We start from the raw sequence: 24,974 nt of genomic DNA on the forward strand, positions 1-24,974 counted from the left end.
TTCATTAAAATACTAATTAGTATACTCAATATAATATTAAGAAGAGTTATTCTGATCAATGGATATAGCAAATGAAATATTGCATATATTTTAATATATGAAAGTTACCCAAATTTTGCCACTGTGTAACAACAGTGCCCAACGGCACAGAACTGAACTGGTTAGCTGTTAGCTGAGTGGAGACGGCGGCGTCGTCTCAATCTGATTGATTTAGAATTCCAATTGAGACTGCATGAAATATGTTTGCTTCGTGTCTGGCTTCTGGCTGCTGTCGTTGCCGGAGGACCTGAGAGTCCTTCCGTGTGCCCCCTTAGCCCGTTAGCCCCTTAGCCTCTTAGCCTCTTTGGCCCCTTGGAACCCCCCTCCGGCAGCCCAGCATTTATGCATGGGCATATCCTTTTGCAAAATTTGCATTTTCGAACAATTGCAAACGGCAGCAGCAACGGCAGTAGCAGCAGAGGGAGCAAAACAGCAGGAAGAGCAGCAGGACAACGACAACGACGACGACTTATTGGTATTTCATTGATTTATGACACTTGTGAAACAATTTGGAAAATCACAGATTAGCAGCCGAGAGCAGGACTAATTATACCCTACGGCTGATTGGGAAAGCACCTGCGACACACTCATTCTGCTCTCATACCTTTGGGTAAATGCCGCACTTCTTTGCACTTTGTCATGTAAATCGGTACTAATTGCATACAAGAGACTAAGTAGAGGGCATTGGTATATGTGTTTTAGTTGCGTAAAAAATAATTTAAATAAAATAAAGGACATCTTCGGTTGTCACATTTCAGTTTATTTTACTTCTGCCTAACAAAGTGACTATTCGCTTCTAAAATGTAAATTGCCAAAAATGTCAACCTATAAATTGAGCAATTTGAATTGGTTAGGTTATGGTACCTCAGACTTTGCATAAACCTAAGTCAACCTATGGGTTGTCATTAATTTGACACTTTTTTCGTACAGGGTGTAGGGCATCTTTGAGATATCAGCAAACCGAACAGAATTAAGCCAAGCGAAGCTCCTTCATCATCATCTTCTGCAAGGCTCGAAGTTCCAAACCAGCAGAGGACCTGCAGACTCGAACAATTGAACTTTGCCACCCGCTGTCCGCTTAACCCCCGTTCGCCTTAACCCACCAGTGGCACATGTCCTTCCGCACTTTCTCTGCCATTTCTGGCCATCGTCTTTGCCAACTGCGACTCCAACTGAGATTTATATGTCAGCCAAAGGGTGGGCGGCCTAGCCCCTCGTTGCCCCAATGTCCCCCTGAATGGACGTGCAGTGATTAGGCTACCAGGCTACAAACGATTTGTTGCATGTTGTTGCAATTGATTGTTGCAATTTCAATTTTGAATTATGAGGCCTGCCTTGCCTTTTGGATCCTGGCATCCGTTTCCGTTTAACCCCCTCAGTGTTGCTGCTATGCATTTGGTGTTGGTGCTGATGCTGGTGTTGCTATTGCTGTTGCTGCTTCTGCCTGTGTGCAATGTGTTGCAAGTTGCATTGGCAGCGTCATTCAAGTGTTTAGTGATTTATTGAATGCCGTTAGAGTTGTCGTTGTTTCTCCACTGCTGCAATTGCAATTGCAATCGCATTGTTGCAATTGCTTTTGGCCATGTCCTCTCTGTCTGCCCAGAACCCAAAACTCTGAGATTAGCACAATGGCTTTGAGCACTTTTGACAGCTAAGATTTGTTTATGCCCAAACCAGCAGTCCTTCTCTCCCAACAGCCACCTCCACTCTTAACCCATTAGCCTGCGTCTGAGAGATGTGTCCTTATCTTGCCGGAAGTCTGGGATACCCGTGATTCATGTCTTTGCATATTGGTAACAAATTTGTGGTAATTGATTTGAAATTGATTAATTAAGTCTCCCCCTCTTGGCTGCAACGTAAACGATGACTGTGCCATTATGGTGTCTCGCTTTTAAAGAATGAACCCCTTTAAAGAGGGAAGTGTATTTTAGTGCTATTTAGCTGGGCAACTAATCAATCGGAGCACGACTTGTGTGGTTGAACAGTTCAATGTACATGGCAAACTAAAAAGTTTATTAAATTAATAGCGTTGATGGCAGATCGGCTGCATGAATATTTGGGGAATGCAAATTGAAGCCTGCTAATTTTCACACACCCTGCGCCAGTGTCCTTGGATCGGACCAAATGTCCTGGCTGCTGGCTTCCTTTTTGGCAGGCGACAACCGCATTTTGCAGCCACAAATGGCGGCATCGTCAGCCTGCCACATTCTGCCTGTTAACCCTATGGCCAATACCCTTTAACCCTCTACCTCCGACTAACTTTGGCTTGTTTGAACGTTATCGACACGATTTTGACATATTGAATAGCAGTGAAATGTGGCCTCCTGCGGCAGCCAGACAACATGACAGACGTCTGGCAGGATTCGGGATGCTGCGGAATCGAGAGGAGTCCTTATTTGGCCCCCTTCAATTTTGCGGCTCCACTGGCGCGCATGTTTGTGGCTGGCATTTTGGCATTCAGCTGCCAAATGGTGCACATGCAAAAATATGCCAAAATTCATCCAACCAACCAAGCAACCATCCATCCATCCATCTATCCATCCATGTTGACACATGGCCCCTGCCTCCCGAATCCTGCTCCTTGTTTTCCTGCTCCTGGGTGTTAACATACATCAAATATTGACAGTTTGCTTAGCTCACACACGCAATCGATCCCATTCCCCGATTTTCCGCCGCATGAGTGTGTGGTTTCTAGTTTTCAGCCGGTTGTTTCGGGAAAATCACGAAGCTGTTTTGCGATCGAGTGATAGAAAATTTCTGCTCTGTTTCGAGGTACATATACATATATGCTATATATGTATATAGGATGGTGGAAAAGGGATTATTTAAAGCTCTTGTCCGGTTACCACAAAGCATTCTCACTTGCCGAGCACTTTGCATAATGCTCTCTACTTGAAAGTCCTTTGAATGAGATATTTGAAGAGCACACTGTAAAAAAAGAAATATGCTTCATAAAAATTGAAGCTACTTATGCTATCATTAAAGGTTGTTTTAAAACGCCAGCGAAGAGACCACCAGACATTGTAGCTAACCTCTTGCGTAACCACTTTCTAAAAAACAAAACAGTAAATTAGCTTGAATTCGCTTGAAGAACAAATCTGCTCCTCAGCGTTTTGTGGTTATGATTTATCAATGCTTTTAACTGCAGCCCAATGGGGAGGTCGACATAATTTGCATAAGACGTTTCCTCAGCCGGCAAATGGAAAATGTCAATTGAGGCTGCAGTTTTACAGGAGGATGTCATGATTAATGGCTGTGATTTTTTCACATTATCTGCGGGAGTTTTGGAATTGTAATTTAATTTAGAGGCAGCTAACTGCCCACCCACAAGAGCCCTATGCAAATGAGCGGCTTTGTGTTTTAAGCTGGAGACTAAGTACAGGAAAAGCTGGGGAGTTGGGAAATGCGGATGGGAAAAATCGAGGGGAAGAACGAAGTGGGCAGAGACAATTGTCAATTGCATATCCTTTTCGCATTAATATTTCATTAACAACATTTGTGCGGAAGTTTGATCTTCTGCATCAATGGTTTGTAAAATTGACTTGGCCCAACAAAAAAAGCAACAGAAAGCCGCCAAGGCAACAAAGTTGCCCTCACCGCGCTACAAAGTTGCCTTATTAGATTAATTTCATTTGAGTTTTATTTTTTGCCAGTACGTTCATCCTGTTGATTCAAAACAACTCGAAAATCCCGTCCCCCCCATTTTTTGGTTATGCAAATTTTTCGTTTTTTCGCCCCTGCCGTCTGTACTTTCTACTCACAATTTTGGCAACCCTCTGAGCTCTACTTTCAATTTGGCTGCTCGTTGGCTCGTCTCTGGCGTCATTTTCATTATTTATATTTTTTCCATTTTACTGATTATGATTTAAAGCCGCGGTGCCACTCCCCCCGCCCACTTTGCGCGCACTGATTGCCGCGTATCAATTTCGCCAGCGGTTTGCCAATTTTTCAAAATAGCAGCGCCCAGCGCCGCAATTTTAAATAAGCCATTAACCGCAGTCGGGCCATGGGGGCGAAAGTCGCCCGTCGCCTGTCCTTTTGGGTCCTTGTTCCTCGGTCGCCGATGTTCAATATATCACAAGCAGTTTCAAATGGTGCCGAGGGTTTCTTCGAAAATTACTGTTGATTATGTTTTAAATATTTTTAGAATATAATTCTTGATATATTTAATACGATGCATGCAATAATTGATTGGCACATAGATATGCAATTGGAAAACTGCTCATTGCCTCAGTATTTATAATAAAGTTGTTTCTTTAATTTTTATATGTATTATTTAAAGTTTATCTTTGTCCTTGCTGAACAGCAATCTTTGTGTCAACCCTCGCCAGTTGTTGGCATCATGACTGATATTTGCATGATGCCCGCTAACTACGCCTGTCAAGTGGGATTTTGTGCGATTTTTCTTGTAAGCGAGCGCGACCCCCGGATCGAACGGTGCCCAATCCACCACCCCCGACCCCGCGACCTTGTCTTGGCAGTGCGTTGGGGTTGGCGGTGGGTGGTTGCTTGGGCGGTGCTGCGGCGGCATGCATGCCGAAAATTGCGTTGTTTTGCGTGTAACCGCGCGTGGTAATCAAACACGCAGAGCGTCCCGCTATCCGCATTTCGTTGGCAAGGGCAAAGGGCGCAGGGGGAAGGGGTAGGGGGACGGATGGGGCAAGTGGATGGTCGGTGGTGCTGCGGGTAGCTGCTGCTTTAGCCTTGGCTTTGGCGTGCCGTCGTCAATGTCGCGGCTTTCGTTCGCCTTATTTTCATTTTTTTCCAGACTAGCAAGGATGTACCCTTTAAGGATGTTTCAGGGTATGCTTTGTTGTTAGGCATTGCGGCATGAACGGTATTCGTAAACTTGTATTGATAATGAGACTACTGTTTTTAGGTTAATTCAGGTTGCAACACATACTATGTATAATAAACAAAAATGAAGCGGTTTTGTGGGACTCTGGCCCCAGAATCTTCTTTCCCAGGGTGTCGTCACTTCGATTGCTTTTCAAAATCAGAGCACTCTGCTTAGCTCGCTGAGCTCTCTCTTTATTTTTTCGCATATGCCACAGGCTTTTGAGTAGCAAAAAAAAAAGGAAATAGGAGGGGTAACTGATTATGAGAGGGGGCGTTTCGCGCTTTCGACTCGCGGCTGTTCGCAAATATGTTGCCAATTCGGCGGCGCATTGACGTTTGCCTTTTGTTTGACGACTCACCCACGACGGACCGCCACACCCCACAACACCCCGCGATTTTCAGCATTGCTCGAAATACTCGTATATAACTTTAGATTCAGCTCCATATCGGCGTCGTCAAACAGCTCGACTTAAGTTGCTAACGAGCTGTGCGCGGCTTTTTGCCATCGGCGGCTGGCGCAACATTAATAAAAATAAAAGGAAGCAGGAATACAACAATTTTTGCAATTTTTTTTTTTTTGCTTTGCACTTCATGGCCCTGGCATTTTTCCACCCCACCCATCGATTTCCATTTTTTTTCGTGTAATTTTTCAAATATTGTTCAATTTGCAAACGCGCGTTTAACGATGTGTGCGTAATTTAAGTGCCGCTGCAGGGTATCAAAAGGGGCGTATTGGTAGGGGGTTCTCGGAGGTGGGTGGCGCCTTTTGAGGTTTCACTTTGATGCTGCTCAAATGGGCATTCGACATTCGACATATTGTGCAATCGCTTGCGCGCCATCAATTAAATATATGATTTAATTATTTTGTTTAACCAGAGTTTTTTATTTTTATTTATTGAGCGAAATCAAAGGATATGATAGAAGGAGTAATACTGTTAATGATGGTGTTGATTAATGGATTTTGATAAGGCAATAAAACTAATAAAAACTTTTTCACCGAAAAAAAAAGAGTAATATACTTGAGTATTTATTTTTACCCCTTGACAACGTTTAGGCCTTTTTATTTCCTCCGAATTTCGTTGGCCAACCACTTAAATAGTTCTTATCTTGTAATTACCGCCATCGTCATCAAGCAGACGCTTTCTCGTCCTCACCCTTCTGAAATTTTTGTCGTAGTTTTTCCCTCAAACTCCCATATTTTTCTCAGTAGTTTTTGCAGCGTCGTTTTCCAGCTTCCTGCCTGGATTTTCTGCAACTGCGAGAGTGGCCCTGATTTGTTCAGCGAACCATTCCGTTCACATGACAGGCGGCGGTGCTTTTTTTCGAATGAGTTGGACTCGCCGAAGGGGGCGGCGGGGCAGTGGGCGTGGCCAGACCAAAGTGTCCACCAACTGCTGGGCATTGCGTGTGTATTACAATAATTTTTAATTACCGGCGTAAACGTAATTATGAATTTTTATTTCGCATTTGCTTTCCATCTCTTTTTCCCCCAGCCTCACAAAAATTTCTACATTTTTCCTATTTGCCGCACATTTTTTTTTTCGTTTTCCTGTTTTTTTTTATATTTTTTGTTTTCACTTTGTTTTACTTATATTTTTTTGTTCTCTGTGTGACGTTGGCTTTTTCTACTGCCTGATCCGGTTGCCTGATATGCACAAAGGGGCTTCAAATGTGTGGGCTAAAAGGCGGCTGCAAGGGAGGCAGGGGGCGTGGCCAGATTTTTTGAGTTTCTTAGAACCGCGAACGGGCGAGTGGGCTGGAATAAGTGGGAGGTAGGCGATGTCACAATCACAAGGCGCGACCGGTTGCACGCAATTATCACAAGTGACGTGGAGCGGATATGCTGGGCCAGCAGTCTCCAGAAGTCCCCTACACCCCCTAAAGCGCCTAAACGCCCAACCCTTAACCCCATACCGACCTCCTAGCAGCGAATAAAACAATAAGTGCTGCATGCTTTCAGGCGCCACTGCGCCAAATGCTTCACGGCAGCCAAATGGCCACCAAAAGTGGGGATTTCTGGAGAAAAAAAAAGCAGGAACGAGGTTGGGTGGTTTCGGGTCCTGAGATTTTTATGGTTGCCCGCAGCGTTGGTCGCCTCATTACTGGCTACTGGAGAAATGTGGGCGGAATGGGTGGAATGTGAGGGCGGGGAGCGCAAGTCAGGCTCATCAGCCTTAACCCTTTTCCGCCAGCCGGCTAAAACAGCCACCCCATCAATGCACCGCAGAAATATCTTTGCTAAATTGTCTTTTTCGATCGAGAAAAGAACTACGACCTTAGCATTAACATATGTTTCTTTTCGTTACACATTTCATAATTAATTTCTTCATTACTTCTTTTTTACATCTATAATAAGCACATATAAATTAACATTTTTGTTCAGTGCAATGCATCCTTCAGCCCCCAGCCCCTCATTTCCTTTCTCATATATTTTTTTGTAGTTTAAGCTGACGCTGCCGCGTTGCATTTTTAGCTTCTTCATTGCGCTTAAGGACTTTTGACTTTTGTTTTATTAGTTGTGACCTGCTCGGCCCACTCACCCCCTATGCCAGCGACCATACCCCCTTTCGGCGGACTTCTTACTTAACCAACTCATTTTTTTTGCAAGCCCAACTCGCAGTGTGTGTCTCGCTCTCCCGCTCACTCACTCCATTAACCCGCTGTTGCCGTCCCTGTCTGCCGTAGTATTTCTCATATTTTTAATTTCTGCACTTTGTCCCTATTTATCCTGGCGTTGGCAGTTTTTAATTTCTCTGCTTTTCCGGTGCAAAGTTAATGAATAATTGTGCGCACTTTTGCGGCAAACGGAGACGGCGAACGGCGACAACTCTGAATCTCTGTATGTGTGAAAGAGAGGGGTATAACCTGTACACCAGGAGGTGAAAGAGAGGGGCATATAGCGGTTGGAAAGAGGGAGATGGGGGGATATAGTGGAGATAGAGTGGCGCGCTGAATGGCGCAAAGTGTGATTGCATCCGGCGCCTTAATGAGTTCTTGATTTAATTCTTTTTCAGCTGCCTTTCGTTTGGTTTCTCCTCTCTGCAATTCTTCCCCAAGCTCTCTACCAGATTCTCCCACCACTCACTGACGTTGATTTCGTGCCATTTGCAGAAGTCCACTGCCGATGTCGCTTTTCAGTGTCATTGTGACTGAAAATTGGTTGACACGGCCAAAATGAGTAGGGGGGTTTATCCGAAGAAGGAGTAAATGTCAAGAGCCACGGAAACGGAAAAGAGCCAAAAAGAGATGGAGGGATAAACAAAATTCGAGTCGACAAATGTAGAATCTGGACTGCGACTATTCAAATTACTTAATTAATTTAAATACATTAACAATAAATGCAGCTTTTTCTTCTGAACTTTAGATCTTTAAAAAGCCTATAGTACTCCTACAACCTAACCAGTTTTCCTTCTTCATCGACACTAATTTGTCTTCAATGAAGTACAAAATGAGCCGCTCAAGTGGCCTCTCTCCATTGCATTTTCCAAGTTCCCTTGTTGGCCATTTTCCGCCTCCACTTGACTTCGGAAAAGTGCGTGACCAAAAGCAGGACAACAAAGGGCAGGACAATGACCAGGCGACAAAACAGCCGGCGACACAAAAAGGCAAACCTTAAATCCCAAAACTCAAACTCTAGCTCGCACCAAAACAAAAAAAAAAAAAAAGCCCAGAGAAATACGGAACGCAATGAAATCAAACTGAAGTGCCAAAATGACAACGGAATAGGAACGGAATGCCATGGAAAAGGCGGAAAATCCAAAAGGAAAGAGTCTCCGGGAAAGTCTGAGCCGGGACAAAGCCAATGCGTAATCAAAGTGCTCGAATGGCGGCAGGGAGGAGCAAGAATCACCTACTCAGACCCCAACGTTCTTTCATATCACACTGAAAAATTTGAAAAATTTTTGACTAACAGTAAAATTTGATAACATCAAAATATAAAAAGGTACAATTGCAGTCAGTTATCAGAATTAATCAAATGCTATGCGGTTTAGTTTTATTTTTAAATGAATATCTATGATATATTGATATTTTGCATTTCTTTAAGTGCTTGGCCGAAGCAGGAGCTACAAACCAGACGACGCCACATCGTCGTTGTCGTCTTCTTAGGTGGATCAGCATCAGCATCAGCTATATAGCAATAGCCATAGCTTTGGCTATAGAGCGAAGAGCAAAGAGGGAGCTCCTGCATGGGTCCGTTCGTCTGCCTGTCAGACACAATGAGCATCATTGTGTTTTAAGTGCGTTTGTTGTCCTGCCTCGGAGTCCTTTTGGGTACTCCCCGCCACACCGAACTCGTACCACCCGTTTTATTTTGGCCCTGAACACCACCGGTTTCCAAACGCCCGGTTCGGTTTGTTGTTTATTTATTCTTTTTCTTGCCCATCCACATTTTTGGCATCGGCTTGCCATGTATTTCCGTCCTTTTTTGCAGAAGAAAGTGGCCAGCCACCAGGCCAGACACTTTACTTTTGCCATTGTCTCTCCAAATCACCCTGCCCCCCCGATATATTCTTCCCCCGATTGCCAAATGAAAAGCGTTTTCAAATTAATTGATTAAAGTCCATTACAAGTTGCTACCAAATGACAGTGGCAATTGTATGAGAAATGACTGCCAAGGACACTTGGACATCGGAGATGGCACAAATGGGATTGCCTGAGGGGCAGCCGAGGCGAAATGAAGGGAAAAGGAAAAGGACATTGGTGATCCATTGAAAGTGGCGGCTAAGGATGGGACAAGGATTTTACAAGGCTTACACATATGGCAAGGCTCATTGACCTTGCCGACTCCAAGGATGTGAACAAAGCATTGTGGGGGGCATCGACTATATTCAGTAAATTGTATGTGCAGTTTTAAACATTTTTTTTTGCGATATATATGGTATGTTAGTTAAAATACAAAATGCATGGTCTAAACTGACAAAAACAATAATGTATTGTAAGTACACAACTGCCCGTTTGCGATATATTAACATGCACGCATTTATTTGTCCTGGCAGACTTTTCCCAAATAAAAGCCAACTAAAATCCAAAACTAACAAGCGCCTAAATCACTCAATCACAGGCGGAATCCATTTGGAATTTCCTCATTTGCCCGACAAGTCGAACGGCGGAATTTTCCGGACCGAAAGGAAAACACCTAAGTCGGATTGTCCGGAAAACCTTTTCCTGCATCTTCAGGGCCGGACGATGGATTTTATTTATGTACGGCTGGCCAGAAGAATGCCCGGGCAATTTCTCAAAGCCCAAAAACCGGAATTGAAACGAAGCGAAAACGGTGAGCGAATGTCAAGGAGGAGAAGTCCTGCGGAAAAGGAAGTGGCTGTTCGTGCACGCCGAACAAATCAAACTTGTAAATTAGCAATACTCATTGACAAATATTTCATTCAGACAGTCGACCTGCCATCTGCCAGTTCCCTCTGAATTTTGTGAACGGAATGGGTATTCGGTTGCTCCTTCGTTTGGTTATCATCGGCATAGTCCTTTTGTTTTGGTTGCCTCTGCAGAGCGACGACTATGCAATATTTCAAACACGAACTTTGCGCGCCAAAGATTAATTAACTTATGTCAAAGTAATTTTCAACGTTCGTTAGGGCGACACGAGCCATCGTCCTTGGTTCTTCCACCGTCGAGGATTCTGCAGTCAAGCGAAATTGATTGTCAGTCATTCAAAGACATTTTTTCTTATTTGGCCAAGGCTGGCAGGGCTCAAAGATATTGGCTTTTAATGGGGGTTGGCCGGCAGTTCGCCTTGTGGCTTACCGAAGGTCAGAGGCGGGGGGCCATTTCCCTGGAATATTGTTAGTTATTTGGCGGGGGAGTCCAGAAATGGAGCCGCAGACACAGTCAATAAGTAAATAAATGAATGTAATTACAAGCTAAATAAACACCAATGCGATTAATGGGGATTTCCCCTCCACATGAAGCAAAAAAAACATCGAAAAAATGGGGAATACGCAACTTTGTCATGTGCCTTTAAGTTGTAGCTAAGCTAAAGATTTTACCTGGTATTTAGTATTATACTTGAAATAACCATACAAAAACAAATGCGATATAATTTGAAACTATATATTTAATGTTTCGGGTATTCAAATAACATGTACTCACGCTTTTCAATATGTTGACCTTTTCATTGCATCCTCTGGGAATTTTTCCTTATCTGTAAATAACAAAAATTAAAAGGAAAGGTTTAATAATTGTTTAAACAGATTTAAAACTGGATTTTACTTTTTGTTTAGCATTAACTACTTCAAAGGCACATTCCTCCCAGCTTTTTTGGACAATTTTTTTTGGTATGGACAAATATGCTAAGAAGTCGCGGCCGCAGCTTCTGCATAAAGTAGAAATTTACACATTCTTAGCGAAATAAATACGCAGCACAAAGCAAAAACAGTATTAAAAAAAGGCAAAGAGAAACATGCAGATCTTGCGGCGAATGTGGAAAAAATCTGCCACACAAATGGGAGAGATGAAGTAACCAACTTGAGTACAAATTCTTATAATTTTTCCAACGCCCACACACATTTGCACAAAGTAACTCAGGTCAGGCGACGGTTTTTTATGTTGTTTTTCTTTTTTCGGGAGTAAAGGCTTAACAAAAAATGCTTTTTAACATTTAAGTCGGAGATGGGGAAGCAGGTTAAAGAAATGCTTTGGTTGGGCGGCAAAAAGAAACACACACACTCGACAACATAAAGAAGATTTCAGCTCGTCATTTATGCGTTTATCTGCGGCCGCCAACAAACGCGCAACGTGGCAAGTTCTCTTTGCCACTTCGCCGCCCGCTTTTCCACAGAAAAATAGAGGGATCGGACAGGGGGGTAGGGAAGGATAGAAAAGCGGTGGAGATTGTGTGTGCATGGGGAATAAGTGATGCCCCTACAATTTTCAAAGATTTCTAAGGTAAACTTACATTTTGAAGATACTTCTAATAGCAATCGATGGACTGTTAAAATTTTTTTTATTTAATTTCTTGGACTTTGTTGTCATAATACCCTACGCTACAAGTCGTTACAGCCGAATTTCAAAGTCCCCAAATCGTGGAGGCTAAGTGACAACTTCCGACAGATGCAGTGCGCCCAAAAATTATGCAACTGCAGGCTGCCAACCGAGGAGCGAAAAGGACGAAAAGGACTCGCATTCACATGTGCGACCGCTTCGCAAATCTTTTCTTTTTCACCAGACCCACAAAAAAAAAAAACACGCAATGCAAAACGACCAGGAGAGGTTAAACAAACGGCACGTGGGCAAGGGAAAAATACGCGAAAATTATATTTAAGATGACATTTATATTTTTTGGAATGTAGAGAGGGCGATTCAGCTGCGGTTCCCGCTGCGTGTGAGCCTTGTTAACCTGTTTCTTTGTTTGTCGGCCGTCTGGCAAAAAGTACAGCGGCCAATTAGCCCAAGACTTGCCCAGTTTACAAGCCATCTCTTAATTAGGAGTGTTTATGTTTATTTGCCAAAGGATTTGGCCAGGGGAACAAACAAAAAAAGAACACTAGAACCAGTTAAAATAAAGGGATGCACAACTTGCACCAAGCCTCGTGTCTTGGCCAAAATCTTCTAAGCCTTTCATTCTTGGGCCATCTTCTTCCCCACTATATTTTCCCTCGTTTTTTGTTTTTTTTTTGTATGTTCTGCTGGTGCTTTTTAATTAACATTTAACACGTTTGAGCCCCCAGACTCTAGAGCGAAAAAATGACATACATCAAAAGCGAGCAGAGACAGACAGATTAGGACAGTAGTGGGCGGACCCAAAAAGAGATGGGTGCGGGCGGGGCTGCCATTACACGCGTTAATTTCATTAAAATTAAACACATGCATGGCCAAAAACAAAGGGCCAGCTCACTTTGGTTGGGTTAAGTAGCCAGCCTGGGTAATATAAAAATAACATTAGCCCCATGTCCTTGTGCAGGACACCTTTTTGCCACTCGCAGGTATTTTATCCTATTTTATTTCATTTTATTTTATTTAACATTACTTCTTTTTGTTTTCCGGTCAGGAACGAGCAGAAACCTGGCCGACAATGAGCTGCGTTCTACGTGTGCATCCTCTTGCGGTGCCATTTTCCCATTTTGCCCGCTCAGGCTGCGCTTTTTTGTCAAGCGTTGAATTTTTGTATCTCTGTGTGTGCGAAACGTCTGTCTGTCAAACGTGGACTGCATACTTTTAGGCTCACTGTGCACCTGGCACCCTTTCTCGCCCTGCCACTTTTCGGCATTTTCCCCACAGCTTTCCAACCACAAATGTAATGCCGAATGGGATTACACGGCCTTAGAGCAGCTGCTAGAAATGGTGACTGTCTATAAGTGAGTGGCACTTGACAACGCCCAAGTGCATTCCACTGGATGCGTGCTCTTTTCTGGGTGCAGTAAATATCCTTTTAGCGTGCTAAATAAAGAAAATAAGTTGAATTATAGCCTGTTTTGACCAGTTAACAACCTAATCTAAAGGGAAGTGTTATATTTTTGGATGTTAAAAAAAGTCATGCTTTCAGGAATACACTACATTAAAAAATAGCAGGATTTTTTTTGGAAAATTGGTAAAATTTGAATATTTTTAGTTGTGAATGCCCCTCGATAAAAAATTGAGCTGCGATTTTAAAGAGATATGACATTCCAAATTCGTACTAATATTTATTAAGTTGTTGGTAAAATACTGATATTTTTTATACATAAAATTAGTCAAATTTTTAATACACAAATTCAGGTTTTTGTATTTGTTTTTTTATGTAACTAAGTGAAATTAAGAGGCACAGATAGAAAACAAATGATCTTATGCAACTGGCAACATAATCTAACGAACCATATCACTTTTTTGAAATTCAAAAAAAATTTTTGTTTTTTCCAAATTTTGGGCCTATTTTGATTAGATTTTTTTTTCGAAAAATGGGCAAATTATTAATTTTTAGCTGGGAATGCCACTCGATAGGAAATTAAGCTACGAATTCAACAAGGTATGGCATTCCACATTTGAACTAACCTTACAAAAGTTATGGGTAAAATTCTAATATTTTTCTTACTAAAAATCAAGTCACATTTTTTGCCAAAATTATTGATATTTTTTATTGTTTTTTTAGTTGTAACTTCGCAAAAAAAAGACTCACGGATACGAAACATACTGTTTTTTGCAGCTGATAACCTATCCTAACGACGCGTTACCCATTTTAGAGGATTTGGTAAAATTAATTTTTTTCGAAATTTTCACTTTTTTGTAAGGGGTAACTCACGTTTTTTTTCGAAAAATTGTGAATTTTAAACATTTTTAGCTGGGAATGCCACTCGATAGGAAATTAAACTACGAATTCAACAAGATATGGCATTCCACATTTGAACTTCAATTTCAAAAGTTGTACGTAAAATTCTGATATTTTTCTTACTAAATATCAAGATACATTTTTTGCCAATATTATCGATTTTTTTAATGGGTTTTTAGTTGTAACTTCGCAGAATTAAGACTCACGGATACGAAAAATACTGATTTTTGTAGCTGACAACCTAACCTAACGACCCATTACCCATTTTAGAGGATTTGGTAAAATGAATTTTTTTTCGAAATTTTCAGTTTTTTTGTAAGGGGTTACATCACGTTTTTTTTTTCGAAAAATGGTAAAATTTAAAAATTTTTAGCCGGGAGTGCCACTCGATAGGAAATTAAGCTACGAATTCACCAAGGTATGGCATTCCACATTTGAACAACTATTACAAAAGTTGTGGGTAAAATTTGAATATTTTTCTTACTAAAAATCTTGACTCATTGTTTTGCCAAAACGATCAGTTCTTTTCATTGTTTTTTAGATGTGACTTCGTAAAATTAATCATGGATAAGAAAAATACTTTTTTTTGCAGCTAACCTAACTTAACGGCCCATTTAAAATTTTCACTATTGAAAAAGTTGTGCGTGAAATGCTAATACATATTTTAACAAAATTCGGAATCTATTTTTTTTACAGAAATTAGTTGATTTCTAGGGAAATTTTTGTCTAGAAATTTCCGAAAATTTCAGAACTTTAAAGCAGTCAATTGCGTGCCACAACAACAGCACACATCCGTGGTCTCCATTCAATCCAATCCGTTCGGTATGAAAGCCCACTGAAATCCTCAAAACAAATAACCAAAGACGAAGACGCGTAATTCTGCTGGCAAAAATTAAAAGCAGCTGTCAAATGCATTTGATAGTTTTTAACCCAATCCGGGCAGCCTCTGCCTCCCAAATACACCTCCCTAAACCCTTTTTTGGGATTCTGCCCGCAAAACAACAAATAGAAAATTATGCTTCAATAAATAAATTTGCCTATGAAACCAAGTGTTCGTATGTGTGCGTGAGTTTGGGGGATTTTTCGAGTAGTTCGGCGCAGTTTTGATTAGGTTGGGGTATTTCCTACCGTCTGTATTCAGAAAAGGTACGATTAATTGAAGAGCTGTCTGATGGAAAGGGTAGAATTCAGAACGAGCCATATGTGCCACACGGTATTTCTACAAGCCAATATTTAGTAAGATGTGGTGTACATTTTATACTCTTCTTTTTATGTTAAAAAATTAAAATCATTAATCGCCAAGGGAGCAAAGGTTTTCAATAAAAATGATAAATTTTCCAAAAATTTAATCAAACTTTTAAAAAAGAGTGTTAGTCTTTTATTTATATACTTATATGGGTAGCATGGAAAATCAGCAGCGAACTTTCACAACGGCTACTAGCTTTTATTTATTTGAGTATCCCACACATGTGGCTTTTTCCCTCTCATTTTATTTATGTGGCTGTGTGTTTTCATTGATAATAAAAGGATAATAATAAAGTGCGCGTCGCGGCAAATATTTGGCTGTCCCAAAGATCGGCACTCGCATCCTTATTCGCTTCAAAATCAGACAGGCGACCCTTTCATCTGAGTGCGCCCAGAAGTATGCAGGGATTTCGTGTGTATGTTTAAATGCTTGTTTGCCTCTAAGTTCCTTTGCAATTTATTGTTTTCGACATATTTGTGGCTGTTGATTTGGCGCGCAGTTTCACCAGAGCCCCCTCTACAGCATCTCTAAATATCGCGAGGTAGTGGCTGTCTAGGCCTTTCGGTTCTTGGCTCTTAGCGATGGCATTGCTTAATTAACGTGAACATGATTGCATCTGGTTTCTTTTCAATTGGCGTGGGATTGTCTGGGCTGGGATTTCGATTCGCTCATAGCCTCAGGCAACTCAAAAAGTATTGTATTTGCGATGAGTTGTCAGCACTCGATATCATCGGTGTTTTGGCTCTAAGTAATTTGGGAACAAACCTTTTATTACCACTTCCTATAACAATTCGCAGCTATTTATTGCTCCATTATTTCTGCTGCCGATAATTTCCACATAAGGCTGACTATTTGTATATCTAATACGATGCATCAATGCATCAACCTGTCTCCCAATTCGGAGATGCAAGATGCATTTCCTTCTAGTGGACTAACCTCTGAGTAACCTCACAGGGTCTTCGATCCATATTAGGGATGTAAGCCATGGGGATATTGCACGGCGACAGGAAGTAAAACGGAGCGTTGACAGTGGACAACATAAATTAACCAAAGTTGTATTTAAATCAAATGCGATTGTCATCTACAAGCGATGATTACCCATCCCCTTTTCCAGTTGCCAACCGCTTTCCCTTCGAATTTCATACTAGTTTTCTTCCAAGATGACCCATTTTTGGGCTTTTCGCCAAGCTGTACTCCACTCTCAACCTTTGTTTTTCTTTTGTTCCATTCGGCTTTTCATTATGCCTATCGCAAATGTGCGATGCGGCATTTTTGGACTGGTGTCTTAGGACCTCAGATGCACAGCCAGAAATATTATTATTAAATGTGATAAAGACAACTTATTTTCAATATTCGCTTCTTATTTGAATTAACTTTTAAGCTATATTAGTTAACTGTTATATTTGAAAATAATAGTACAAAAACTAATATATTAATTGTATTTTATAGCTTATTCTTATATGTTATTCTGAGATACAGAATATGTGTACTTTGATATGAAATTGCAACCTTCCTTTCCATTTTTGAGTGCATTTTCAGAGGGTATCCATGGCATAAGCAACATCTATCAGTAGCCACAAACATAATTTGCCATTTATGACAAATTGATAATCGTTTACAACTTTTGTTTGGGGCACGCACCAAGTGCTGTTCTTCCTCTTGTGCCTCTATCTGCCTTTATCCTCGCCTCAGCTGCTGTCCTTGTTTTTTTTGGATCTGCAGCTAATTTGCATACAATGGCTAAGCCACGAGTCTTTGGTCTGGTTGTCAGGTTTATACGCACTTTTGGCCACATCGATAAGCGCCACTTGTCGTGGGTTAAAGGTTGTGGGGGATAAGAAGAATCGCGCTTGGAGCCAAACAGGAATTTATTTATAAAAGCTTTCCAATCAATTAGTTTATAAAGGCGTTCTTTTTCATTGGTAACTTATAGTTTCTTGCTTAAAATTTAAAAACAATTTAACCATCTATAATTTTTTACGTTTAAAATAAATACTCTTAAAATGTAATTCACCTGATCTTAAGCACAAAATACCTTTGTCTTCTTTTTTACTAATTCACTCAATTTGTTGCACACTTTTTGTTTGCATTTATCTCTAGCACTCACGCTCATTTGTTTTTTCTCTCCGGCGATTTCCCCTCTTCGAGTAGAAATCGCACCAACAGATGTGAGCGTTTTCGAATTTCCCCTTGTTCGAAAACGTGTTTCACTCAGAAACGAGTGAAACGGAGAAAGCAAGAGAGAACTGAGAAAGGGGAAATCCCCGAGTGGTTCAGTGGTCACTCAGTGTTGTCATATGCCGGTGGTTGACTCGCAAGAACAGATAACCATTCCGAAGGAAAGTACCAGACCACCGAAACAACTCCTGAACTCTGACGGGGATCTTTGTTTTGTCAACTATTTAATAAATCATAATTACGGCACTGCTAGAATGAAAATGGCTGATAGAAAAAGAGTGTTTTCAAATAATTCAAATTTTAGCTAAAACAAAGCATATTGTTTAAAAACTTACATCTCCAAAAGTTTTAAAAATGTGCTCTGAAAGGTTTTCTTTGTGATAACTAACCCCTAAGATCATCCATGATATCTCGTTTCACATTCGCCCAAAATTGCCCGGCTCCAAGTTCATTAGAAACCCGTCAGCGGGAGATTGGCACACATATGGACAGTGGACAAGGGCCAAATTGCACTCCTTTTGTGTTCGGCGATGGATGGACTAGGGATTCAAGTGCTGGCCGAGAAGGGATAGTAGAAGTTGGGTGGGGAAAGTGGTCAAAAAGGACGCGGGCACCAAATGATGGCGACATCATTTGTCAAAACAAACTTTTTGACATGGCCGCGCATCGCAGCGAAAGTGCGTGGCCTTCCGCCCACCGACCGACGCCCAACTCCCATCGCTTTCACCCATTCTCACACACTTTCACCCACTTGTGTGCGTGTGACAAACCCAAATAGCCACTCGATTGTCCCCGACTGACCGGACCGATGTTTATCATTATTATCGCCACTCGCGGACCAAAATCACAGGCTCATCCTCTTTTGACTCTTTCACTGTTAGATAGCAGTTCATATATCTTGGTTTCTTTAATGGTTCATTTTAAACAGATGTTAGTCCAGAGTATTCTTTTTTTTTGACTTTCTTGCTGAAACACTTTAAAAGTGAGCCTTCAAATTTGGCTCGACTGTATTCTTTCATAAATAAATTAATAAAAACAGCCAAGATCAAAATTTGTATAGTTACGTACTTATATAATTTTATAAGAATTTTAAATCAGATTTTGCAGATTTAAAAAAAAGTGTGAGGGGTTGGCTGTCCACTAGTGCAAATTATTGTGAAATACACAAGAAGCGCAGCGGAAGGAGAAATATAAGAGAAGCCATAGCATACTTTACCAAAAAATGAAGTCATCGAGCAGGAGATGTTTTTGCCACAAAGAGTGAGGAAGAGCAGGAGAAGAGGATGTGCGTCCTGAATGTGTATGTGTGTGAGTGAGTGTATGCTGCATGGAACCCTTAATTAAATAAATTCAATATGCGCAACGGGCAGTCAAAAGCCACCCAAAAAAGAGTCCCTGCTCGGGCGCCATCCCACCCCAAACGCTCCATCCGACAGGCAAACTGAAAACCCAAATATCGTCCGGGGCCAACTACAAAATTATATGGCGAAAATGTTCGTTGGAAATCGTCATGGATTTTAATATTTAAAAGCGTTTTCAAAAATTGTCCCCTTTCGTGACGAACCGGGTTAGAGAATGAGATGGCAATGGGGGAGTGAGGATGACTGAGAAAAGGGTTGGATATGTAGGTGGCAACCGGTCTGGACATTTGCTGACCAACAGGGTCCCAGTTCAGAGGGCAAACGCATCGACTTTCTCTGACTCCCTTGCTCACCAACGTGCTAATATCCCAGTCCTGCTTGGTTGTGTCCCAAAAGTCGACCCAGACCTAAAAAAGGAACCCAAACCCGTTCGACAGGCAGCGGCAACATTTTGATAAGCGCCGCATGGACATTTGCCTGGGCATCCCCAAACCACTGCCCCAACCACCCGAAAAACACCCACTGACCAACCAACCAACCAGGCAAGGAAATAAAAAAGTAACAGCCTCACCCAGGACACTCACTCACACTTACACAGCACACACTCTCTCGCTCGTCGCCAAAAAGGATATTATTTAATGAGCTACACTTAAAGCATTGGACATGGAGGGCTTCAGAACTTATCGGGGGTGTGGGGACTTAAAAGGACGCTGACCAAATCGAGTTGACCTGTTCGAGAATGAGTGTGCACTGAAAATTTATATTGAATTAGTCAATAAACAATTAATGTATCTAAAATAGTAATATCCTGGATTCCATTAAATATTAAAACCACTTTCTACAAGAGCTGAACAGAAATCGTACACGGCATTTAAAAATCTAAAAGCAAAGGTAAACAACCTATGTACTTTGTTTTTGTTGGAATAAAAATTTAGTTTTTTTCGCAGTGAAACTTTATGGTTGAAAATTTGGTAGTTTGGTGCATAGTTTTCGAGACTCAGCCGCTTGGCTTGCATATTGAATTGGAGGCTTTGGTCCTGTTTTGAGTCCAACTCCGTGCAATTGTCCTGCCAGTGAGCTTTGGGGTCAGGCGTGTGCGTGATTAAAAATTCAATACCGAAACGAATGTGGAATTGAACGGTAAATTAAATGAGCCAAAAGGAAGGGGATAAATATGGCAGAGAGTAGATGCCAAAAAGGATAATACATTTGGAACAAAATGAATTTCTTTAAAAACGGGAGCCAGTTAAAATAAATGATTAAATCGAAATTACTATTGTGTATTATTAAATGAAAATGAAATTACAGTTACAAAATTAATTAATTAATGTTATTAACATTTGATATAGTACATATTTACTGAATATTTAAATGAAATCATACTAAAATCCAAAATGTTTCAAGAGTTTGCCCCTATTCAGAGTCTTAGAAGGGGAAATACTAATAAAATCCAGCTACTAGAGTCCTCGAGCATCTTGAGCCGACTAAAAGCCCCAGCTCCAGTCCACCGAAGGAGATGGAGGTGCTGTGGTACGTGGCCCACAAGGGCTGAGACAGGTTCTTATCGTAATGCCCACCTTGGCTGCGCCATCATTCTGCTCCGGCGAGGAATGTTTACATAAATTCATAAAATTATTGCTATAATCAACATTATGCATTTGGAAACAAACAAAAAACCAGAAACCGCAAAAGAGTTTTCCACCCACAAGGGGTGGAAAGTGTTCCGTGTACTGTACCGTTTGGATGTATGCAGCCTCGTAATTATGCTCGCTTGATTTGCCAGCAACATTTTCTTTTTAATTATTTATATTTGGGGATTTTTAGGCAGTAGGCAGTCAGGCAAAACGATTCAAAGGCCTTCCAAGTTTTCCACTCGCCTCGTATGTTAGGGATGGTATTTGCATACATCTGACTGCCTGACTGACTGACTGACTGACAATATCTTTTTATGCTTTGGCAGCCAGCAACCCCTCCGAAGAACCCCGCACCATCCATTGGTTCGCTTTTTTGGGCATGTGTTTTATTAGGCATGTTAATTAAAAGACATGAAATGAAAATAATTAAAAATATGTATAAAAACACACGCACACACTCATTCATTCGCATCTGCATATGTGTGCTTTATATACAGCACACACTTAGATGCATAAACGCTTTTATAGAGAATATATAGAATCTATGGGCACACAAGATATGGCTGTCGAACAGGTTTCATTACTCTTCGGCCCAGATTGCCATTGAAAATGTCGGTTTCTGAATTCAAAAGGGTATATGCGGCTGTCTTGATATGATATGACTGTTCATAAGATAAATCCGAAATAAAACAACTCTTTATAAAACTATTATATAGTATTAGTATTGGTATTAAAATAAATTTAGTTACAGAGAAACTTAATTAAGTCAATGTTTTGAATTAAAGGGATGTGCACTTTTAAAAAACCGGTTTCGGTTTTATATTTATGCATCCCTAATATAATTTTGCTTCATAAAGCAGGGTATCCTTCAGTGTTAGGCCAATTTTATAATTTTATTCATATGTGGCCATGTGTAAATTACCTTGAGGAAAATAATGAGGAAACATGGACCCCTAAATAAATTATCAACAGAAAAAAGTGTTTGATTTGCAAAAGGGTTACAGCGAAATGAAGGGGAGAAGAAGCTCATCCTTGGAGGCCTATCAATTTTCTTGCCCACTTTTCCACCAGATCGCCTTATTAACTCATTGCTGTGGTGTCAATTTACACGACAACAGCACAAAACGAACACAAGACAAAGGCTAAAATATGGCAACATTACTTTCCACCAACCAACCAACCAATCCCCCAACCAAACCACTCTTCGCTCCTTTGTCTCAAATTTCGAGGCTATGGAAAAATGGCCCCCAATCCAACAATTCCCAATTGCCGGCGTCTTAAGTGTTGCTAATAACGCCTACAACTAAAAACAGAAAACAGCTGCAGGGTCAAAAGGGTGGCGAGAGGTGGGTTCCAAAAAGTGGGTAGAAGTGGGTGCCATGGTTGAGCGACACTTTTAAGAAATTGCAAAGTTTTCGTAACAAAGGCAACTTGAACAATACTTTGATGCGATTTTGCGGATATTAGGTGTTAATTTTTCAAAGAGCCAACGACATTGTACGCCATCAGAAACTCACACCCTTATGGCGTTTTTAGAGCCCCCATTCTCATTCTCATCCACATCCCCCATCCCCATTCCCATTTTATTAGCCCCCACTTATTTTTCGGTGGCCTGGTTGCCATTGCCATGGCACTCTGCCTTTTGTAATTTTAACTGCTTTTGGTTAACACTTTTACGCATTGCCAACTGTGGTGGCACCACCTACCTCCTTCTCCGCATCGATATCACATGGCAGCACCACCATCTTAACCCCCTTTGTCTTCCTGCCAGCAAGTCATCGATGGGAAAACTTTGGGCAACTTTTTCTCAGCTCGCCTTTTTTGTGTATTTTAATTGCCCCCAATGGGGGGATTGAACGGTGGATGGAGGTGCTCAAACAAGCGCTGAGTTACTGTTCTGCCAATGGAAAGTGGAGGGAACTGGGTGGGGCATGCCATTTATTGAGCATTTTAGCCTTTCATCGATGCTTTCAGCTGAAATTATTTTGCTCATTTTAATTATTATAACCACCAAGTACAGCCCAGCAACAACAATGGCACGACAATACCATTGTGAGTGGGTGGTGCTGCAAAGTGGGTGGTTGGGTGTTTGACCCCACCTCTACCCCATTTACAAGTGCCGCAAGAACACAAATTTTAACGGTTATGCCACGGCGAAAAGGGTCGACTAAACGGGAGGAGTCTTTTGGCCCCTTCTTGGGGCTGGAGTTTGCTGATTTGGGAGCGATCGTTCAGTGGGCGACGCCACTTTGCGGTGATGTCCCCGAAGAGGTCTTTCCGAACACCAGAACTATCTTATAGTCGAGGAGCAAAACGGATGGTGCTACATTGGTCACTAAAATATGCAGACAACCCGAGCAGGACCAAACCATTTTACGCATTAACTTTGAAAACATTACTCATTACATAGCCCAAATAGAGAAGCTTGTGAATTGACAGTGTAGATGAGGCTTTAGTGCCTTTCAAGTCAACACTTGAGTAACGGGAAACACTTTTAAATTCCTTTTTTTCTGGAGCTCATATCTGGATTAAGGACTCAAAACCATGTGCATTTGCTTCTATGTAGTTATCGCTCTGATTATCCTGCTCGTCATAGTGGTTGCATCTATGAACTTAACCCGCAGATGAGCCGAACCGTTGGAATGGAGTTCAAGTTCGAATAATCCAGGTAGTGAAATAAACAATGTTACCGCTCGCCACTTGCCTCCTGGTTCACTAGTTTTACCCTGTAACTCTTTTTCGGTATTAGATAGCCAGCAAGTTTTTGGTGTTTTATTACTGTAAACATTTGCATACAAGACTGCTCTCCCCGCTCCACGCTGGTTACTATAATTAACTGAATATTTATTACTGCGGTAGATAAAATGTTATGCGGCTATTATTTTAGTTTTACGGCCAACCAAGAAGCCAACAAGCCAACAGGCAAACTCGGCTAACTGAGCTTAAGCCTCAGACGGAACATGAACATGGCAGGCCACCAAAGTGGCGGCTCGTACATGAATATGCAATCCGAGCCAAAATGCAGTCGGCGCCCCTTCGGTTGGGCCATCCACGTGGGCCACGCTACCTGAACCACCTTTTATCCATCAAGCCAAGCCACCTCCACGGATAAATCCAGTCAAGATACACCTAAACCATTGAACAGGCGTCGCCAATTAAGTCCACGAAAAGATCGGATGGAGGGTTTCAGAGATGATGTTGTTAGGAAAAGACATGCGAACACATATGAAATACAAAAGTAATTTCCTTCTTTCTAATAAGTAGAAGACGGACGTCCTTAAAACTTGATCAAGGGTCTACAGTTGTTAATTTTTCTTGTTATACCAATCAAAAATTCTTATATTCGTTAAAAGCTACAACTAATATTATAATAAACAATAAAAGCTACAATATGGACAAGTTGGCAACACGAATTCTGGTGTAAAATTTTACGGCGCGCGAGGTGGAACAATCGCTAATTGTTTTAGGACCTTCGCTCCAGATGCGGAGGCAATAAGGTGTGAAATTCCAGACCGGGTTTTGACTTTTCGCCCGCGGCACAAAAGTTTTTAGCCAGCCAAACGAAAATTACGCATACGCCGCCTTGTCTTACACTGAAGTAAGGAGCGCAAATGAATATAACTCATACGCCACGTAGCAGCTGCCGGGTAATTATAATCATTTCATGAAGAGCACTGTAACGAGAGTTATGAGAGCTTCACTAATTTACGCAAATCTCGTGCGCATTCAAAAAAATGATCTATAATGGGTTAATACAGGTTGTCTGATTGTTTTGTCGCCGCAATTTTAATTGGTGTCTGTCGCAGATGAAAAATAACAATTTCGCTCAATTTCACACCATGGCTAAAAACTCAATTCGTATTAATTGCGAATGAAAAGCCGGGTTTCGTAATGACAATTCGACACGCTCGGTCGATTTAATCGGGGAGCTATAAAAGCTCCTCCCGCAACTCAAATTGTCAACAGTTAACATCTGGACATTTGGCAAGATGCATCTGAACCTGAAATATTTCATTGGTCTGCTACTGGTGCTGCTTTGCAGCTCTTTTGCGGTAAGCTAGAACATTTGAACTATTTCCTAGTGATTAATTTGTGACTTATATGGAACTGTTATCCAAATAGGTGGCATATCCCCAGGGGCCTGGATGTGGTCCACCACCAAGTGGAACCCCTCCGCCGGGCCCGCGCCCATCGGGCCCACCACCTGGAGGTCGCTGCGGACCACCACCATCGACCACGGCTGCGTCTACCGGTTAAATTTGTCCACCTCTGCGGTTCCCGACTCCAATTCCAATCATAAGGCTTACTGAAACGTCACCTAGAAAATCCTTTTGTTAAGTCCCTTTTTTTTTGACAACCAAATTAAATGAAAAGTATATGTATGTGTGTATAACTGCTTAATCTAAAACGACTTTCCGTGG

General features: G+C 41.4%; 1 protein-coding gene across 1 annotated transcript; it reads left to right on the forward strand.

The window, feature by feature from the left end:
- Positions 1–24,522: 24,522 nt before the first annotated feature.
- On the forward strand, positions 24,523–24,954 carry LOC117147798 (basic proline-rich protein). The gene is made up of 2 exons (XM_033314847.1): positions 24,523–24,605; positions 24,676–24,954. Exons 1-2 carry the CDS (start codon positions 24,543–24,545, stop codon positions 24,808–24,810), a joined length of 198 nt encoding a protein of 65 aa, XP_033170738.1. The 5' UTR covers positions 24,523–24,542; the 3' UTR covers positions 24,811–24,954.
- Positions 24,955–24,974: the final 20 nt, after the last annotated feature.

The sequence above is a fragment of the Drosophila mauritiana genome, chromosome X, assembly GCF_004382145.1.
Source record: "Drosophila mauritiana strain mau12 chromosome X, ASM438214v1, whole genome shotgun sequence".
NCBI lineage: Eukaryota > Metazoa > Arthropoda > Insecta > Diptera > Drosophilidae > Drosophila > Drosophila mauritiana.

Excerpts from the sequence above, each read along its gene's own strand:
- LOC117147798 (XM_033314847.1), top strand. The coding sequence starts at position 24,543 with ATGCATCTGAACCTGAAATATTTCATTGGTCTGCTACTGGTGCTGCTT. Across the intron at positions 24,606-24,675 it reads TGCTTTGCAGCTCTTTTGCG|GTGGCATATCCCCAGGGGCC; the intron begins GTAAGCTAGAAC and ends TTATCCAAATAG.